This window comes from Drosophila simulans, chromosome 3L, assembly GCF_016746395.2.
Source record: "Drosophila simulans strain w501 chromosome 3L, Prin_Dsim_3.1, whole genome shotgun sequence".
Taxonomy (NCBI): domain Eukaryota; kingdom Metazoa; phylum Arthropoda; class Insecta; order Diptera; family Drosophilidae; genus Drosophila; species Drosophila simulans.
In genome coordinates this window covers 1,930,885-1,949,167 of record NC_052522.2, presented here as the reverse complement: position 1 = coordinate 1,949,167, position 18,283 = coordinate 1,930,885, and the positions used below count along the sequence as shown (strand labels likewise).

At 41.3% G+C, this 18,283-nt stretch overlaps 4 protein-coding genes across 5 annotated transcripts; 2 read left to right on the top strand and 2 right to left on the bottom strand.

Moving 5' to 3' along the window:
* Positions 1-8,139: 8,139 nt before the first annotated feature.
* On the bottom strand, positions 8,140-11,042 carry LOC6736444 (proton-coupled amino acid transporter-like protein CG1139). Its single transcript, XM_002083279.4, has 9 exons — positions 10,679-11,042; positions 10,301-10,426; positions 10,088-10,238; positions 9,904-10,025; positions 9,235-9,461; positions 9,040-9,170; positions 8,795-8,973; positions 8,567-8,739; positions 8,140-8,508 (listed from the first exon to the last, which is right to left on the bottom strand). Exons 1-9 carry the CDS (start codon positions 10,681-10,683, stop codon positions 8,267-8,269), a joined length of 1,356 nt encoding a protein of 451 aa, XP_002083315.1. The 5' UTR covers positions 10,684-11,042; the 3' UTR covers positions 8,140-8,266.
* A 229-nt stretch (positions 11,043-11,271) lies between these two features.
* Positions 11,272-12,553, top strand: LOC6736443 (vicilin-like seed storage protein At2g18540). Its single transcript, XM_002083278.4, has one exon. It carries the CDS (start codon positions 11,369-11,371, stop codon positions 12,206-12,208), a length of 840 nt encoding a protein of 279 aa, XP_002083314.1. The 5' UTR covers positions 11,272-11,368; the 3' UTR covers positions 12,209-12,553.
* LOC6736442 lies at positions 12,419-15,711 on the top strand. Of its 2 annotated transcripts, none has more exons than XM_002083277.4 (3): positions 12,419-12,903; positions 14,932-15,234; positions 15,295-15,711. In XM_002083277.4, the coding sequence occupies exons 1-3, from the start codon at positions 12,886-12,888 to the stop codon at positions 15,613-15,615; spliced, it is 642 nt and encodes a 213-aa protein (XP_002083313.1). In that variant the 5' UTR covers positions 12,419-12,885; the 3' UTR covers positions 15,616-15,711. The 2 variants fall into 2 exon arrangements, with proteins under 2 accessions (XP_002083313.1, XP_016029953.1); XM_016170424.2 differs by lacking the exon at positions 12,419-12,903 and adding an exon at positions 14,357-14,380.
* On the bottom strand, positions 15,627-17,971 carry LOC6736441 (succinyl-CoA:3-ketoacid-coenzyme A transferase, mitochondrial). The gene is made up of 4 exons (XM_002083276.3): positions 17,811-17,971; positions 17,139-17,337; positions 16,106-17,082; positions 15,627-16,047 (listed from the first exon to the last, which is right to left on the bottom strand). The coding sequence occupies exons 1-4, from the start codon at positions 17,868-17,870 to the stop codon at positions 15,733-15,735; spliced, it is 1,551 nt and encodes a 516-aa protein (XP_002083312.1). The 5' UTR covers positions 17,871-17,971; the 3' UTR covers positions 15,627-15,732.
* Between the last annotated feature and the right edge of the window lie 312 nt (positions 17,972-18,283).

Below are 18,283 nucleotides of genomic sequence, written 5' to 3'. Positions count from 1 at the left end.
CCAGAATTTGATGGGCAAAAGATCCATTTACAAAGATTCATTAAGGCAATCAAATTGGTAGACCTAGCTAAGGGACCATTTGAAGACATTGCAGTTGAGGTCATTAAGTCAAAAATAGTTGGCACAATTTTGAACTCAGTTGACAATGAAACGACAATTCCAGCAATTATAAACAAATTGCAGAAAGTAGTTGTCGGTGAGACATCCAGTAATGTCAAAGCAAAGCTAGCAACAGTTCAGCAGAGAGGTAAAACTGCAACGCAATTTACCGCTGAAGTTGATAGCCTGAGAAAACTTTTAGAAGCTTCCTATATCGATGAGGGTATACCTCTAGAACATGCCACTGGTCTAAGCACCAAAGAGGCAATTGAAACCATGATACATCGTGCTGAGCACGAAAGTATCAAAACAGTACTGGAAGCAGGGACTTGCACCACTATGGATGCAGCGATAAGCGCATACATAAGAACGAGTACAAGAGTTACCGGTGACATCAATAAAGTGATGTACTTTAGAGGTAACAGACCCAATAGAGGATACGGAAATGCCAATAGAGGTAGTAACCGCGGTAGAGGCTTTAATAACAATAGTATTAGAGGCAACTACCATAACGGTTACCAAAATAACGGTTACCAAAATAACGGTTACCAGAATAACGGTTATCAAAACCGCTATAATGGAAATAATAACCGTTATAATGGCTATAACAGAGGCCGTTATAATGGAAACAGAGGCCGTAACAACAGTCAGAACAACTACAACAGAAACAATGCCAATGTACGAGTAATCCAAGAACAGGGAAACTCGCAACAGCCTTTAGGTACTCAGTAGAAGAAGATCGTAGAGTATACACCATCAATTATAATCTCAACATATTTTCTACATTCATTCATGCCAAAACAGGCGTAAAACTAGTTTTTCTACTTGATACAGGTGCAGATATCTCTATTCTCAAAGAGAACTCTGACAAATTTTCTAATATTCAAATAACCAATAAAATAAACATTCAAGGCATAGGCCAACAGAAAATTCAGTCTCGAGGACAGACTTTTATTGAGATACAGACAGGTAAATACGTTATCCCACACGATTTTCATTTAGTAGATAAAAACTTTCCAATACCGTGTGATGGAATAATCGGAATAGATTTCATAAAAAAATATAATTGCCAAATCGATTTAAACCAAGAAGAAGATTGGTTTATAATTAGACCAAACAATTTGAAATTTCCAATATATATTCCCATAGCATACAGCTCTGGTATTAACACAACGTTATTACCAGCAAGATCCCAAGTTGTCCGAAGATTAATAGTATCATCAAAAGATGATAACATTTTAATTCCAAACCAGGAAATTCAAACTGGTATTTATGTTGCAAATACAATCGCAACATCAAGTAATACATTTGTCCGAATTTTAAATACAACCGATTCCGACCAATTAGTCAATATGGACACTCTAAAATATGAGCCACTTTCGAACTACAATGTAGTTCAGGCAAATAGTGAACACAGAAATAAAACTGTCTTATCTCAATTAAAGAAAAATTTCCCCGAATTGTTTAAATCACAATTAGAAAATATATGCAGCGAATATATAGATATATTTGCATTAGAATCAGAACCTATAACAGTTAATAATTTTTATAAACAACAGTTGAGATTAAAAGATGATGAGCCAGTATACACGAAAAATTATAGAAGTCCTCATAGTCAAGTGGAAGAAATACAAGCCCAAGTTCAGAAATTAATAAAAGATAAAATAGTTGAACCATCAGTTTCACAGTACAATAGCCCTTTGCTATTAGTACCCAAAAAGTCAAGCCCGAATTCTGATAAAAAGAAATGGAGATTAGTAATAGACTATCGCCAAATTAATAAGAAACTTTTAGCTGACAAATTTCCACTACCGAGAATAGATGATATTTTGGACCAACTTGGTCGAGCAAAATATTTCTCCTGCCTTGATTTAATGTCAGGTTTTCATCAAATCGAACTGGATGAAGGCTCGAGAGATATAACATCTTTCTCAACCAGCAATGGCTCATATCGTTTCACGCGATTGCCATTTGGCTTAAAAATAGCGCCTAATTCATTCCAAAGAATGATGACTATAGCATTCTCCGGAATAGAACCGTCTCAAGCATTCCTTTATATGGATGACTTAATAGTCATAGGTTGTTCCGAAAAACATATGCTTAAAAACCTCACTGAAGTTTTTGGTAAATGCAGGGAATACAACCTAAAGTTACATCCTGAAAAATGTTCATTTTTCATGCATGAAGTCACATTTTTGGGACACAAATGCACAGACAAAGGAATTTTGCCGGATGACAAAAAATATGATGTCATTCAGAACTACCCAGTTCCACATGATGCGGACAGCGCTAGACGTTTTGTAGCATTTTGCAATTACTACAGACGTTTTATCAAAAATTTCGCCGACTATTCGCGGCACATAACAAGATTATGTAAAAAGAATGTTCCATTCGAGTGGACAGATGAATGTCAAAAAGCATTCATACATTTAAAATCTCAGCTAATTAACCCAACACTCTTGCAGTACCCAGACTTCAGCAAAGAATTTTGCATAACAACAGATGCAAGCAAGCAAGCGTGTGGCGCAGTTTTAACTCAAAACCATAATGGCCACCAACTCCCAGTTGCTTATGCATCCAGAGCTTTTACGAAAGGTGAAAGCAATAAGAGTACAACAGAACAAGAGTTAGCAGCAATTCATTGGGCAATAATACATTTCAGACCATACATTTACGGAAAACATTTCACTGTGAAAACAGACCATAGACCATTGACATATTTATTCTCGATGGTGAACCCCAGCTCTAAATTAACTAGAATAAGGCTTGAACTAGAGGAATATAATTTTACAGTAGAGTATCTAAAGGGCAAGGACAATCATGTAGCAGATGCGTTATCAAGAATAACCATCAAAGAGCTAAAAGATATAACTGGAAATATATTAAAAGTCACTACAAGATTTCAAAGTAGACAAAAATCCTGCGCAGGAAAAGAACAATTGGATTTGCAAAAGCAAACCAAAGAAATAGCTTCAGAGCCCAACGTATACGAAGTCATAACAAATGACGAGGTACGAAAAGTAGTGACATTGCAATTGAATGACTCGATATGTTTATTTAAACATGGAAAGAAAATTATTGCAAGATATGATGTTGGTGATCTTTATACTAATGGAATTCTTGATTTAGATCAATTTCTCCAAAGGCTTGAATTGCAGGCCGGTATATATGATATCAGCCAAATCAAAATGGCACCGTGGGAAAAAATCTTTGAACACGTTTCAATAGATAAATTTAAAAATATGGGCAATAAAATATTAAAGAATTTAAAAGTAGCGCTACTTAACCCGGTGACCCAAATAAATAATGAAAAAGAAAAAGAAGCTATATTGTCTACATTACATGATGATCCAATACAAGGAGGGCATACAGGCATTACAAAAACCTTGGCCAAGGTCAAAAGACATTATTACTGGAAAAATATGAGTAAATACATAAAAGAGTACGTAAGAAAATGTCAAAAATGTCAAAAAGCAAAAACAACAAAGCACACAAAGACTCCAATGACGATAACTGAAACACCAGAACATGCTTTCGATAGAGTTGTTGTGGACACAATTGGTCCACTACCCAAGTCAGAAAATGGTAACGAGTACGCAGTCACTCTCATATGTGATTTAACCAAGTACTTAGTTGCCATACCAATAGCAAATAAAAGCGCAAAAACAGTCGCAAAAGCTATATTTGAATCTTTTATTCTAAAGTACGGTCCAATGAAGACGTTCATAACGGACATGGGAACAGAGTATAAGAATTCAATAATTACTGACCTGTGTAAATATTTGAAAATAAAAAATATAACATCAACAGCTCATCACCACCAGACAGTTGGAGTAGTAGAAAGAAGTCATAGAACTTTAAACGAGTATATACGATCCTACATATCGACGGACAAAACCGATTGGGACGTATGGCTTCAATATTTCGTATACTGCTTCAACACGACCCCATCTATGGTACATAATTATTGTCCATATGAATTAGTTTTCGGTAGAACAAGTAATTTACCAAAACATTTTAATAAACTACATAGCATAGAACCAATATATAACATAGATGATTACGCTAAGGAGAGTAAATATAGGTTAGAGGTAGCATATGCTCGAGCAAGAAAACTTCTTGAAGCACACAAAGAAAAAAATAAAGAAAATTATGACTTAAAAGTAAAAGACATAGAATTAGAAGTAGGAGATAAAGTTTTACTAAGAAATGAGGTAGGTCATAAATTAGACTTTAAATATACGGGGCCCTATAAGATAGAAAGCATAGGAGATAATAACAATATTACGCTACTTACTAATAAAAACAAAAAACAAATAGTTCATAAAGATAGATTAAAGAAATTTCATTCATGATTGAATTTAAACTTATATTTTCCTTAATCATTTATACAAATTTTCCATACACTACGTATATTTTTATCTTTGCATAACAAAATCAACTATCGTTGTTCAAACAAAAACAAAAACACAAAAAAAAATAAAAATAAAAATAAAATAATTTGCATTTAATAATCAAAATAACTTCACTAGGTTACGTTATTTTTCAAAAGGAGGGAGATGTAGTATGTGCCTATGCAATATTAAGAACAATTAAATAAAATAGCATATTAACATATGACAGCACTTTGTTGCTATGTTTATGTTTATGTTTATGCACGCAGTTAGGCCCAGGGCGGATGTAACATGATCGCCCACTCGAAGGCCACAAAGTATAAGTGCATTGCCCACTTGAAGGCCAAAAAGTATAAGTGCTTGGTCAGCATTCACACGCCGACCAAATGCATATTACATACGTACATACTTAGCTCGCTCTCCCGATAAGCCTAGATATATAAGATATACATAAGAACGCCGCTCCGCCGCTGGCGTACCCGGCAGCGCAGCTACGCGGATTAGCCTAAGTCCAAATATATTCAAAACTGTAAAATCAGAGACTCTGTAGACGTTGAGCTGGCAGAACCATTTCTGCCTACTCTAAAATCAAAAGAAGAAATTGAATAAATATATGTCAGCCCGACGGCTGCCTTCAACTTAAAACGGACTTGTGTTCTTAATTGGAGTTCATCATTACACCAACAATCAATGAACACGGTCCCAGGAGAAACCCCTTTTCCCCCCACACATGATTATTATAGTTCCATGCACTCGGAACATAAATCACATGCCCACAGTTGAGACGCGTCGCTAGCTCTGTCGTCACCCATCCATCGTTCCATCCATCCATCCAGGCGTTCCACAAACCAGCCATTCATTCATCCATTCGTTCATTCATTCGTTCGTTATTTATTCATGGCAAATGTTGTTACCCCCCTTGACGTCCTTGCTGTCGGGCTGCATGAAATGTACAAAATGTTTGGGCTTAAATAAATACGGAAAACCTCAGTGCGAAAACCGAACCGAAAAGCCCCGCCGCAGTAACAATGCGTCGCTTGTCGCTATTGTTGCCAATGTTCTGCAGCTTTTCCCGAATCCACAGCGAAGGGGTCTTCCCCCGAAACGGTGCACTGAAAAAAATTAATAGCACTTGTAAGCTGAGTTTGCTATACTTATAGGAACTAAGATATGCGAGCCGAAAGATGAGTTAAGTATTCAAAACCAAACAAAAGTTGTTCTGAGTTCACTTTTACTTCATCTATAGAAGTGATAGAAGTAGTGCTGTTTTTTCTCAGTGCAGCCAGCATCCTGCTTTTCCCATCTCAGCTTGTTGTTCTAGGTACGTGTGTGTTTAGCGTGGCGTAAAATAAATCATTTTGCTGCGGTAAACACACACAGAAGCGGTAAGAGCGCAAAGCTGAAGATGCTGGGGTGCATGTAGATACAGATACACATGGAGATAGAGATGTTGCGATAGCTGGCACAAATTGCCGGCGGCCAGATGATGACTCCGCCGTGAGCCCCTCAAAATTAGTTGAATGAATAAAAATGAGTCATTTGTTTGGGGCGGAATGCGCCGCGAATTAAGCAGCTAAAATCGCTGGAAAACTTCCGTGGATCGTGAGTGCCGAGGCGCACCTACATACATATATGTGTGATAAGCTGGCTTAGCTGCTCTCAAATCTGGCCAATAAACGTGGCTGACAAGGCACAAGATTGTGCGGAAAATTAACTAGGGATAAGAACAACACGCAGTGCGGGAAAGAGTAAGTTCCGCTCAAACATGGCAGCCAAAAATGTAGAAAAATAAGAAAGTTACTGAGTATCAAAAGTAAAAGTTGAAAAATAAACTTTTTAATAAGCCGACAGACACTTCAAGTAGAATACAATACCCTTACTACGATTAAAACTACCAAAGAAGTTAAAGATTTAACTATAAAGCAATATATATGGTATATGAATCAAGCATTTAGTTAGTGATCAAGTATTTAGTTAGCAATGAAACATTTTTGTTTTATTTCCTCCACAATATTATTTTAAGCCGAAATGAATACCAAAACCAGATGTTGTCCGTCAAGCGGAAAACGGAAACGGAGTTCAACTGACAAAATGCGAGCATTTAAAATGCATTTAAATCATATAGTTAAAACAATGGAAATAAAGTGCCAGGGTCTGTAATCCGATGGTAAGTCTTTAAGCGTTTCACAAATGAACTGCAGCATATTAAGTGTATCAATGTCAATAATGAATGTTAAAAGCCATAGGGAATTAACAAATAAAGTAATAATGAAATCGTAAAACAAATAGCAGCGTAAAACATCAAAAAGATGAGAGCACATAGTTTAATTAGAAACGACCCTCTTCGTGTGCGAAATGAAGTTTTTCACTGCCAATTTATTCATGACTTTCTCTAATTAACTTTTACGCATTGGGACCAGACTGAAAAGCAATATAGGCTCCAAGGCTCCAAGGTTGGGGCATGTGTACCTGCAACTGCTCCCCACCTGAAATTGTGCGTAATTCAATTGCTCAGACCCCCGGATTCAACTGACCAGAAGCACTAAAAGCTGACTGCCTGCCTGCCTGCACAAATATAATTAAAATGCCCTGCAACTGGAGGGGAAATGTGTAGAAACGGAGAAATAAATAAGCGCAGCACAGGACTAGAACTTGTCATTTAATGTGCTGCCTCAAAGGAAGAAGGATCTGAGGCAAATTGATGAGGACCCTCTGTGGGATAAATAAATTGAAGAAATAAGTGCGGGAGTCCCAAGTACTTGTAATTTAAGAGCTACGAATTTTTTTGCTCACTTGAAAGTTGTTCAATTTCTCGCCCTCCAAGATCCGGCTTTCCTCGCATTTTTCCGGTATTTCCAAATGCATTTTCCCACCCCTTTTCCCGCTTTCCTTGCAGTTCCTTGTTGCCAATTTCAAATACACGAATGTTGTGTTATTTCCGTCAAAAGAGTAATTAAACGTACAAAGCAAACGACATTTCAACACATTTGGGGAAAGGCAAGCGGGGGGCTGCAGACAACAGCGAGGGTCTCTTGAAAAGGATTACAATTTTTAACTAAATTAATTATCAATATATGAATGAGAAGCATAACTTCTAACTGAGTAATTAAGATAGTTTTCTTGCACATCCTAATGTAATAACTACTGCTCCGTCTGGAAATCCAGTTTCGATTCGATCTCTTCGATCCGCCCTCGCTGTGGCAGCCAGTCGTTTGTCCATTTGGCTTCTCTCTGGCTTCTTAGGGCCGGCGGTCATTGCGGCTCAGTCCGGCACTCTGTGGCCTTCATGCCAACAGAAGACAGCCAAAGAGGTCCTGCCGAGGGAGGAGGGGGGGATTGGAATGGACAGGACGCAGGATGCAGGATTCAGGAGAGCGTTGTCAGTAACCTGTGAGCAAAACATTGTAAATAAAATGCAGCTGGATTGCGAAGGGAGGAGGTTGTGGAGTCCTGTGTCTGGCTTGCTGACCTGCGGCGCTTTTGTGTTAATTGCGGTTGCATTTAATTACAGTTCGTTGCAACTGGCCAGCTTTCCCGACTGCACTGCGTTTTAAACACCAACCCCTCCCCCCCTCCGCACATTTTCCCCAAACCGAGCCAAGAACTGAGCTAAGCTTTTAATTAAAATTAAAAATATTTGGTCTACTTTGGCAGCATGACTATGCAGGCCATAAGCCAACATTGTTTATATTGGCCAATTGCTATAAATCTTCTAACCACATCATCAAATGTAAATTAAGGCCGAGTTTATTGAGCCACATCGAATTCGAAGTTTACTTGTACACCGCAATGATGTCCAAAATGCTAACATAGGTGCCCACAACTCCGCCAAAGATGCCAAAGCACAGAAGCAGCAGATTGATGATCAACTTTATCCGGAATGGTCCATAGCCCTCGGTGTACTGGACGCAGATCTGGAGTAGCACGGGGAAGATGAGGCCCAGGATCGACAGGCAAAAGGAGCCCACCAGGGAGAGGAAGACCGATAGATCCGGAATGGCAACAGCGCAGCCAACTGAAAATATGTATAAATTAATTATATCTTGTATTTCATTAAATGTTTCATTCCTTACAAGTGAGCAGCACTATTATGGCTCTGAAAACCAGTTCATAGAATGTCTGCCTGGTTTCCTTGAAGCGCTTGGACAAGTATTTATCCCACAAGATGTGGGCAGTCACATAGCCCTGCAAGGCATATGAGATCCAGGTGGTGATGGCAAAGAACACCTTTACCACCTGAGCGGGTCTGAAAGGGGATATGAAAATAAGTGGCTAACACTTAAATAGCACTGAGAACTCACATTTCAGACTGCGGAATATTCAGGGTAATACTGCCCTCCGACTCATTGCCATATTTCCAGTAGCCAAAGAAGCCGAGCAGGACATACAAGCCCAGCACTATGGACATGCCACCATTCAAAATGCCACAAGGGCCCACAAAGGATTTGGGCGTGGCCATATTCTCCTCAATTGCCAGGATCTTTTCAAGGAAGATAAGTGATTAAATTGCATTATAAATGATATATTTAATATCTTTAAGACTTACCACTCCCACTGCTTCCAGAGCAAAGAGCACTGTGCCGAAGAAGGTGGGCAACTTTCCGGCGGCCACAAAAGGATCTCGTTCACTCAGAGGAGGTAAATCCTCAAAAATATAGTACAAAATTATGCCAAAACCTAGTTAAAAAGGAAAAGGAACTTAATAACTTCTTTTTAGAGAAAGTATGCAAATTAAACTCACCCACTAGAAGCAAAAGATTCGCTGCACTGGAAAAAGGCGCGAGTAGCTTCAAATTCTTGATGCTATATATCAGCAGGAGTGGCACAATGATGATGCACATGTGTATTCGCACATCCCAGACCACCAGATACTCATCCACCAGCTGCTTTATGCTTTCTGCTATGAAAACCACGTAGACGCAACAGATGCCGAAGTGGTAAAAGGCCAGGAAGCCATCTACAAAGGGACTGAAAGAAAAAAAATATATATAATTTACATATATAAAACATAAAACAAGTAGGTATGCCTCATGTTTAAGTTAATTCCTAAAATCGCTTGGAAACATATTTCATATATAGATTACCAACATCAATAGGTACTTAGAACTTGGCTGAACTGAAAATTGGTATACCTTCCGAAACTTAAGCAAGTAATTGAATAAAAAAGCCTCTTCAAATAATATTGATAAGCGATGTTCTACAAAAACCAATTACTAAACAAACTGCCCCCATATTTTAGGGTGTTATTGTAAAGATAAAGATATAATGAATCGTACAGAAAATCTATTGATTAACAACAAGATAAGATGTTCATTACCCAATAGACTAATCATTAAAAAGCACTTAGAAAGTTAATCAATACATAAAGAATGTATAGATAGCAGTTGTTTTGCCCAGTTACTTCACTTACACGGCAATGGGTGCCAAACAACGCAGCCAGGGTGGACCTTGTTTGAGTCCCAGATTCATGGCCTGCGAGAAGCTGACGTAGGGAACCCGCTGCCGCTTGCACAGGATGTACATGCATTTGATCTGTAAGTCAAATAAATATATTAAGTAAGCGAAATTCCATGCTAATTCCAACTAAAACCCACCAAAATGTGCAGGCAGTAGAGGGCCAGCGAGCCAATGATCAGAGTGAGAAGGGTGCCATTCACATATCCCGCGTGTGCGAAGGCACTGGGCATGGCCAGGACGCCAGTGCCCACGGAAGCCTTCAGGAAGTGGGTGAATGTCTGGAAGTTTCTGGGGAAAGTGGGCCAGACAATGATTCTCTTAGCTCAGCACTGTGGAAAATCTATGCTTACGTAGTGGGATTCTTCAGCTCGCGGTGCTGGTGAGGATCGTAATCATCGTTACTGCCATTCGCCGGTTTTGTTGGGGTCGTTAATTCCAATGTGGTTGGGTAAACCGTCACGGTTTTTATATTGTCGCTGTTGGGGGAGCAATTAAATGTTGTTTTTGAGCTGAATTGATTGATTGATAAATGGGCACGGGTCGTTAAACAATAAGCGCCAAGGAGGTTGCTCGAAAAAAGATGTTGGTTCAAAATTGAAGGTCGTAAAACTATACAATTTCTTAGCCGGGATTTGGCTGAGGCTAATGTTTTGTCATTTATTGTGTTTGCGCATCAGTTGGCTTATTTTTTACGATCCCGAAACCAGAAGAATACGAAGACGACTCACTTCATGGCGATAAAGTAGCGACCGAGTATTTGATAAAGCTACTTGAGCTCGCCGGCGTATAAATCTTTTATCACACGTAATTAAGTCGCCAAAGAGACAAAGATCGTTTCGTGATTGCGAATTCCCGGCCCTAACAGATTTCTTGGGAAATCAACCGAGTGCCTGGCCCACCGGACGGATACTAAATTTCGGATTCCGGTCGAAGCCGCTCAACACCTCTCGTTCGTAAACCGTGCTGATAATCTTGGAAAGATAATTGCACGATAATCAGCCGTATCAGAAGGCTTCGCGGGGAACGTGGGAAACCGGGTGCAGCAATCCGAAATGTATGCCAAAAAATATTGTGTGCACTCTTGAGGGCAAACAATAAAACCAGAATGAGGGCCTTAACCAGTTGGCTGATCGGTTTGAACCTCCCGAGAAGTTCATTCACAATCATCAAACTCTTTACCTAATATATTATAGCAAAAGCTTGGAAATCACTCCTAGTTAGCCGAGACTCCCACACAAAACTTACATTTTACACCATACAGAAGAAAGCGTTAGGACATCACGGCGTATAAGTGATGTTATGTCAAAGAGATATGTACATTTTCAATTTTACACAGTAACCTCTGAAAATGACATCTCCTGTTTTGAGCAACTGTAAACTTCAAAAACATTTACTTTAAAACGAGAGTGCGCCCGAAAATGTCTAAGAATCCACTTCGATCGTTCATACAACCTGTAATTCTTCGCCGCCTGTGTGATAAGCCCAAGTTGAGCAACAAGCCCTCGAACACCCCTCGCCCACCGAAGGATCCACCGGATGAGGGCTACAAGCCGACCAGTGTCGACCACAATGGGATCGATGTGCCGCCGTTTGTGAGACCCTCTTCCTTCCGCCAGTTCAGTGGACCGGATGAGAAGCTGGGACCAGGAGCAGGCAAGGCGCTGCCCTACAAAAACCCAACTTACTTTGGCTATCATCGGTTCTCGTTTATGGAACTCACGTCCACAGCTGTGGAGTTACGAGACGAACGTCGATTGGACGGAGGACTACAGGCAGCCATCGAAGCCGACGAAGAAACCGAGTGTGGCGAGGCCCAACTGGAGACCATGAAGAAGCTGGAAGGCGAGTGCGATGCGATACTCTCCAACCAAGCCAAGAAAATCCAGCAGGCCGAGGAGAAGTGTCTTCAGGAGATGAGCGAGGAGGAGCTGAAGGAGTGGTGCAAGAAAAAGGAGGAGGACATCAAAAAGAAGGAGCAGGAAAAGAAGGAGGCCAATTCCTCGCCCAAGGAGAAGAAAATTCAGGACATGAGCGAGGAGGAACTGAAAGCTTGGTGCCAGAAGAAGGAAGAGGACATTAAAAAGAAGGAGCAGGAAAAGGAGAAGAAAATCCAGGACATGAGCGAGGAAGAACTGAAAGCTTGGTGTCAGAAGAAAGAGGAGGACATCAAAAAGAAGGAACAACAAAAGAAGGACGAAGAAACGAAGGCTTGTGCGGAAAAACCAAAGTGTGAAGGCGATGAAAACAAAAAGGATTAAAGAAAGCAGACTACGACACTTTGGAAAATGTACAATATTGTTCAAAAATGTACGTTATTTGGTAGCTTAATAAATGAGTTGCAGTTTAATTCCAGTATTTTTTGTGTGTAGAGCTTTGAAAATGCTCTCTCGGTATATATTGGTATATACTCGCGGCATATAAGCGGTCACACCATCGAAACTTCTCTCCCAACGAATTGAAATCAGTTGTTCGGTGTGCGTGTGTGGAAAAAGTTCGAGTTCGCTGAGAGAAGCGTGAGAATCCGATATCGAAACTACGTATTTTGAGTCATTATACCGATTGGCTATGCAAATTTAATTGCGGATCTCCCAAATCATCGAAAAGCCAACAACAGGTCGCCCCTCGACCAAAATAAACACAACAATCGAGCCGCAAATGAAACGGGCAAAAACAGCAAAGGCAACAGGCGAACCGCTTAACCGGTTTCGAAATATCCATCGTAGCACAGTTTTCTCGCCCATATAATATTCAGCTTGCAGTGGATCAAAATATAAACACTCACACTCGCATATAAATTCGCAGATATACGTCGTTTGTGTGAGTTTCTGTTTGTGGTTCGCGTGAAAAATAGTTTTGACCAAGGAAATCAAACAAATAAATACAAAGCCAGACGCCGACATAACTGTGAAAATAAACCAAAAGCCAGACGGCAGCCATGGGTTATTCCATTAAGGTAAGTGCCGATAAAAAATCGGAGAAGAGAAAAGAGAGCCAACGGGGCGTATGAATGCTGCGATCTGTAAACCAGTTTGCCGACTTTTACCCAACTTGGTTAGTCGGAAAGCAAATATATATAAACAAAAAAAAAAGGGTGGGATCTGTGGGATTTTTGTGGGTTCTTTTCGGGCTTGTAATTAAGGTGCCATAAAATGCCGGGCCAAACTACAGCAAATCGCAATCTCAGTTAATTACACCACGGCACTAAGCCAACTGTGACTCCAGTAAGCCGGAAAGAGAACGCAATAGCCAAATACATAAGCTAAATATAGTGTAGATTATCTAGTCACATTGATTAAGTGGCCTTGTTTTTATGTTCGTACCGCTTATCTGCCATTACAGTCTTTTTTTCAAAAGGGCTCTCCATACATACATACATTCAGTTGACATTAGCCAACTTTGTTTATGATGGACATCATCAAATATATACTTTTTTACCAAAAAAAAAACACTGGGAAAAGGACAATCCACCCTTTTCTATGTTATGTGTCATACAACCTACGGTTAAATATGGATTATACAGTTTATGAACTTAACTAGCGACTTGGAAACCAAGTGAAGGCATTTGTCAGGCTCAAATAACAATTTACTTATCAAGTTCGCAATTGTAAGGTATTTTATTTATTTCATTTTGCTGTTCGATAAGCGTTTTGGCTTTAAAAATAATCTAACTCAAGTGGGAGTAGCCAACTTATCAAGCTCCCAACTCATCAAAAGCTTGCTATCTGTACTTCCATATTTTGGGAGTAGTTATAAACATTTTTTTTTTTGTCTTTTACTCAGTTTTGGTGGTACTTTTCCCAGAAATTTTAAAGATCACCAAGATAATTAAATGTTTTGCATTGCGCCTTCTAATATGAATATAAGTTGTAGTACAAATTGACAGCGATTGTGTTTAATTGCCTTCGTGATCTTGGGAACATAATGCCCACAAGTTGTCAAAGTAAAGTTCGATTAAATGATACAAAGTAGTTTCGATATATCTCAATAACTCAATTTATTCGATCGCCATCAGAGATCAGGGAGATCGTCAATTTAGCCCCATCAGTTTGTATTATATGTGTTCTGATCAAATCACATTGGACACGCAAACCGGTCAGTGCTTATGCAACTCAAGTTATTAGTGTCACTATGGCAAAAACAAAGGGCTGCTGAATCGAGCGAAAAAGTCTGTAATTGCATGTGCAATTTACAATTTTCTGCCGTCCATAAGCATTAATTGCACCTTAATAGACTGACGGGGAGGAGTTGACCACCACCACCAGCCACCCCCCTCGATTTCCCCACCATATTTTATAGTAACGATAAGGCGGCGTCTGTCGATCAGACCGACTTCCAGCCGCAGCTGATAAGTGATACTTGAGTTTCTGGCTCTGTTCGCCTTCGTGGATTTCGGGGTTCCTAGAGTTAGTACCGAAGTAGCCATGTTCGTGGTAAGAAGTCGGGTGGGATGCATTGGTGCCTGGTAATGGTAGTGGTAATCTCAGGTGTCACAGGCGGCACATTATTCATACGCCCTGGTGTCCGATCTGGCGATCTTATCAGAAGAGCTGTACGTGATTCTATTTTCGGGATATATAAACACATTTCCACTGGCGTCTGCTTCTTTTTATTTGCCCGCCGATAACATTTCATAAACAATAAAAAAGTGGGAAAGAGAGCTCAAGAGAAACGAGTCGGGGAAGCTCTCTTAAATCTTGTACACCGCTGTTAGTAATAATACCCATATGAAAACCAGACAATAGATGAATAGTCATCTGCTTTAAATGGCATTCAAAAGATAGAAATATAGATTCAAAACCGTTAATCAACTTCAGGCGTGTTTGCCTTATAAATCTGACTTGCAAATTCCACCAGGTTCGCCCCATAAATTACCAACAAAATCTCGATCACGCGATTCTTGAGTGCCGCCCAGCTCTCTTTCGCTCTCTCTTAGACCGCTCTCTTAACGCCGTATTATCTGATTCGATCCAATCTCCGGCAGAACTGCGAAACGGGTGAGTTGGAGTACTTCTACACAGACACCGTGCGCGTTAATAGACCCGCCTTCGATGAGGAGACCGGCGAACCGATCCACGGCCAGGTGACCAAGGTTCACTTCCGCAAGCACACGAATTTCCATGTACCCAAGCACTATCTCCGTGGAACCATATGCGATGAGGTGGACGACGAGCTAGCCAATACGGTGAGACATGGGGCAGCCACCGCGATTCCCAACAGGACTCCCAAGAAGGTGACTCCGGGCTACGAACGCGAGGACTACTGTCAAATGGATGGCGTGAGCAACGTAGGTTTCCATTCCAAGCTGGGAATATGAGAATGTTAAGTGATTGAGTTTTCCTTGCAGAACATAATCCTGGGCTACAACCGCAACCACTACTTGCTGTTCCTGGTGCCCACGCTCTTCTGCTACAACTTCGTCATTGGAGCCACGCTGGCCCTCATCGAGATCTTCCTGCACATGATGTCGCACCACAAGAACAGCCTCACCATGCAGAAGGGTCTGTACTTCCGCAGTCCACTCCACGTGCTGTCCTCGCAGTTCTGCGCCATCTGCCGCACGGAATCCGACAGCAAGTACAACCGCATCTTCGACATCCTCAACAAACAGATGCGCAACGCACATCGCTCGGAGACGCTGAAGGACGTGGCCAAGGCAATTGGATAAGCTGGGAGGGATTCGACTTGATATGGTCCATATATTTAACAAAAATATTTTTGTCACACGATCAACAAAAAATAAATGCACTCGTTTATCACTCAAGCGGAGGTATTGCAGCTTCTCTCAAACAGGAATTTGACCCATTGTCTTCACATTGGGCGACACTGTGAACTTGGCGCCAGTGCTGGCGATGATGTCGTCCACGGTGTATCCCTCGGCCACCTCGATCAGCGTCAGACCCACGCCCTTTTCCACCGTAAAAACGGCCTTCTCCGAGATGATCATGTCGATCACACCCTTGCCAGTGAGCGGAAGGGAGCAGGTGTCCAGGATCTTGGGGGAACCATCGCGGGCATTGTGCTCCATGGTGATGATCACCCTGGTGCCAGGCGCTGCCACCAAGTCCATGGCTCCACCCATGCCCTTAACCAGTTTGCCCTAAAAATAATGAGTTTGTAAGTAATTCAACATAATGGATGATGACGGATTTACTTACAGGAATCATCCAGTTGGCCAGATCGCCTGTGGCCGACACCTCCATGGCGCCCAAAATGGTGATATCCACATGACCACCACGGATCATGGCAAAGCTGTCATCGGAGCCGAAGTAGGAGGCTCCAGGCACCACGGTAACACTCTCCTTTCCGGCGTTGATCAAGTCCGGATCCACTTTATCCTTGGTGGGGAAGGGTCCCAGGCCCAGGATTCCGTTCTCCGACTGCAGCATCACGCTCATGCCCTTGGGGATGTAGTTGGAGGACAGCACGGGAATGCCAATGCCCAGATTGGCGTACATGCCGTCATGGAACTCAAGGGCCACTCGACGGGCAATGCGCTCACGTAAAACCTGGGCGGGATTTGGTGGAGGAGCGGGTTTGCTGGGATCCTTGGGTTCCGTGATGCGCAAGCGCTCCACACGCTTGTTGTAGTCGGTGCCCTTGAAGATGCGGTTAATGTAGATGCCGGGCACATGGATCTCATCGGGAGAAAGGGCTCCGATGGGCACGATTTCCTCCACTTCGGCCACGGTGATTTTGGCCGCCCTGCACATGGGTGCATTGAAGTTTCTGGCAGCTTTGTTGAACACCAGATTGCCCAAGGGATCGGCCTTCTGGGCCTTGACAAAGGCAAAGTCTGCGAAGATGGACTCCTCCATCACGTAGTTCCTTCCGTTGAACTCTTTTACGGGCTTCTTTTCGCTGGATATTTCCACTTTGCCATCTTTGGAGTACTTAATGGGTGCGCCGCCTTCCTGGACGAGAGTGGCGTAGCCAGTGGGCGTGTAGAAGGCGGGAATGCCGGCTCCTCCAGCGCGGATCTTCTCCGCTAGGGTGCCTTGAGGAGTCAGTTCTACGGCCAGTTCTCCTTCCAGATACTGACGCACCAGCTCCGTGTTTTCGCCCACATAGGAGCCAATCACCTTGGACACCTGCTTCTGCTTGATCAGGACACCCAGACCAGTGTCGTCCACACCTGAAAAGGATTTTGGTTTAATAAGAGCATTCATTATATATGTATTTCATGCTTACCTCCATTGTTGGAAACGCCAGTGATGTTCTTGACTCCCTTCTGCTTGAGGGCGTTGATCATCTTCTCCGGAATGCCGCAGATTCCGAATCCTCCGAACAGGATCTGGGCACCATCCTGCACATCGGACACAGCATCTATGGCCGACTCGTAGATCTTGCCGTTTCGCTGTTTACCCGACGTGGAGTAGCACGCAATAGCCTGCAAATGATCGGACTATTAGCATAAAAAGCGGTTTGTCCATGATACGCTGGTGTTCCCTGGTATAAGTGAGCGTTCGTGTGGCTTGTTTGTGCAAAGTCGTTACGTAAGTTTGCCTATTTTTAATTCGCTTGGATTGTTCCAGGGGGGTAATGGTATCAGTGGGGTGATTTTAGAGTGGATGGTTCGTCAAAATAGTGCCTTATCTCAATTGGCAGCAAAACACTAAATCAAAACAACACATATAAATGGCACATTTACACGTAAAAGGGAACTATTTCTGGAACTTTTTGAATTAACACCTGTTGATATGTTTTTGCTGGAGAACTGGTTTGTCGCCTTATAATCACATGATTAATTAAGCGCTTAATCTTTGAAGAGATAACCGAGAGAAACGCAAACTATCTACATATATCTGGAAGATATTCTCCAGAAATATCGTTGTTATGTGTTTTTTGAGTGGCGGATTTTACCTTGATGGATGCGGAATATCGTGCACCCAAGCTCCTGTTTCCCACCAGTCGGCAGAGCATTTTAACTTAAGTGTATTTAAATTAATAACAACGGATTAAAACTAAGGCAAACTGCTCGGCGGATCAACACAAACCAGAATGAAACGAAAACAGCTGAGGAGCGCAACAGGTCAGGAACCAGTCAGCTGGTTCCATCGAACCAGTTCGATAACTTCTGAAAAACAGCTGCTTCTAAAACATGCAACAATTGCACTTAATTAATTAAAATAACGAAATAAAAAACGAACTTAAAGATTCAAGTTTCAATTAAATGTTAGATTTATATATTTTTTAGTTAATTTTTTTTTAAATTTATTTTTAGACCCATTTTAACTTTTACCACGTTTGATTATATATAATTAACTTTTTCTAATTTTTTTCTACATTTTATAATAATTTAATATGCTTATTAGTTCAGTTTGCATCGCTTTGAA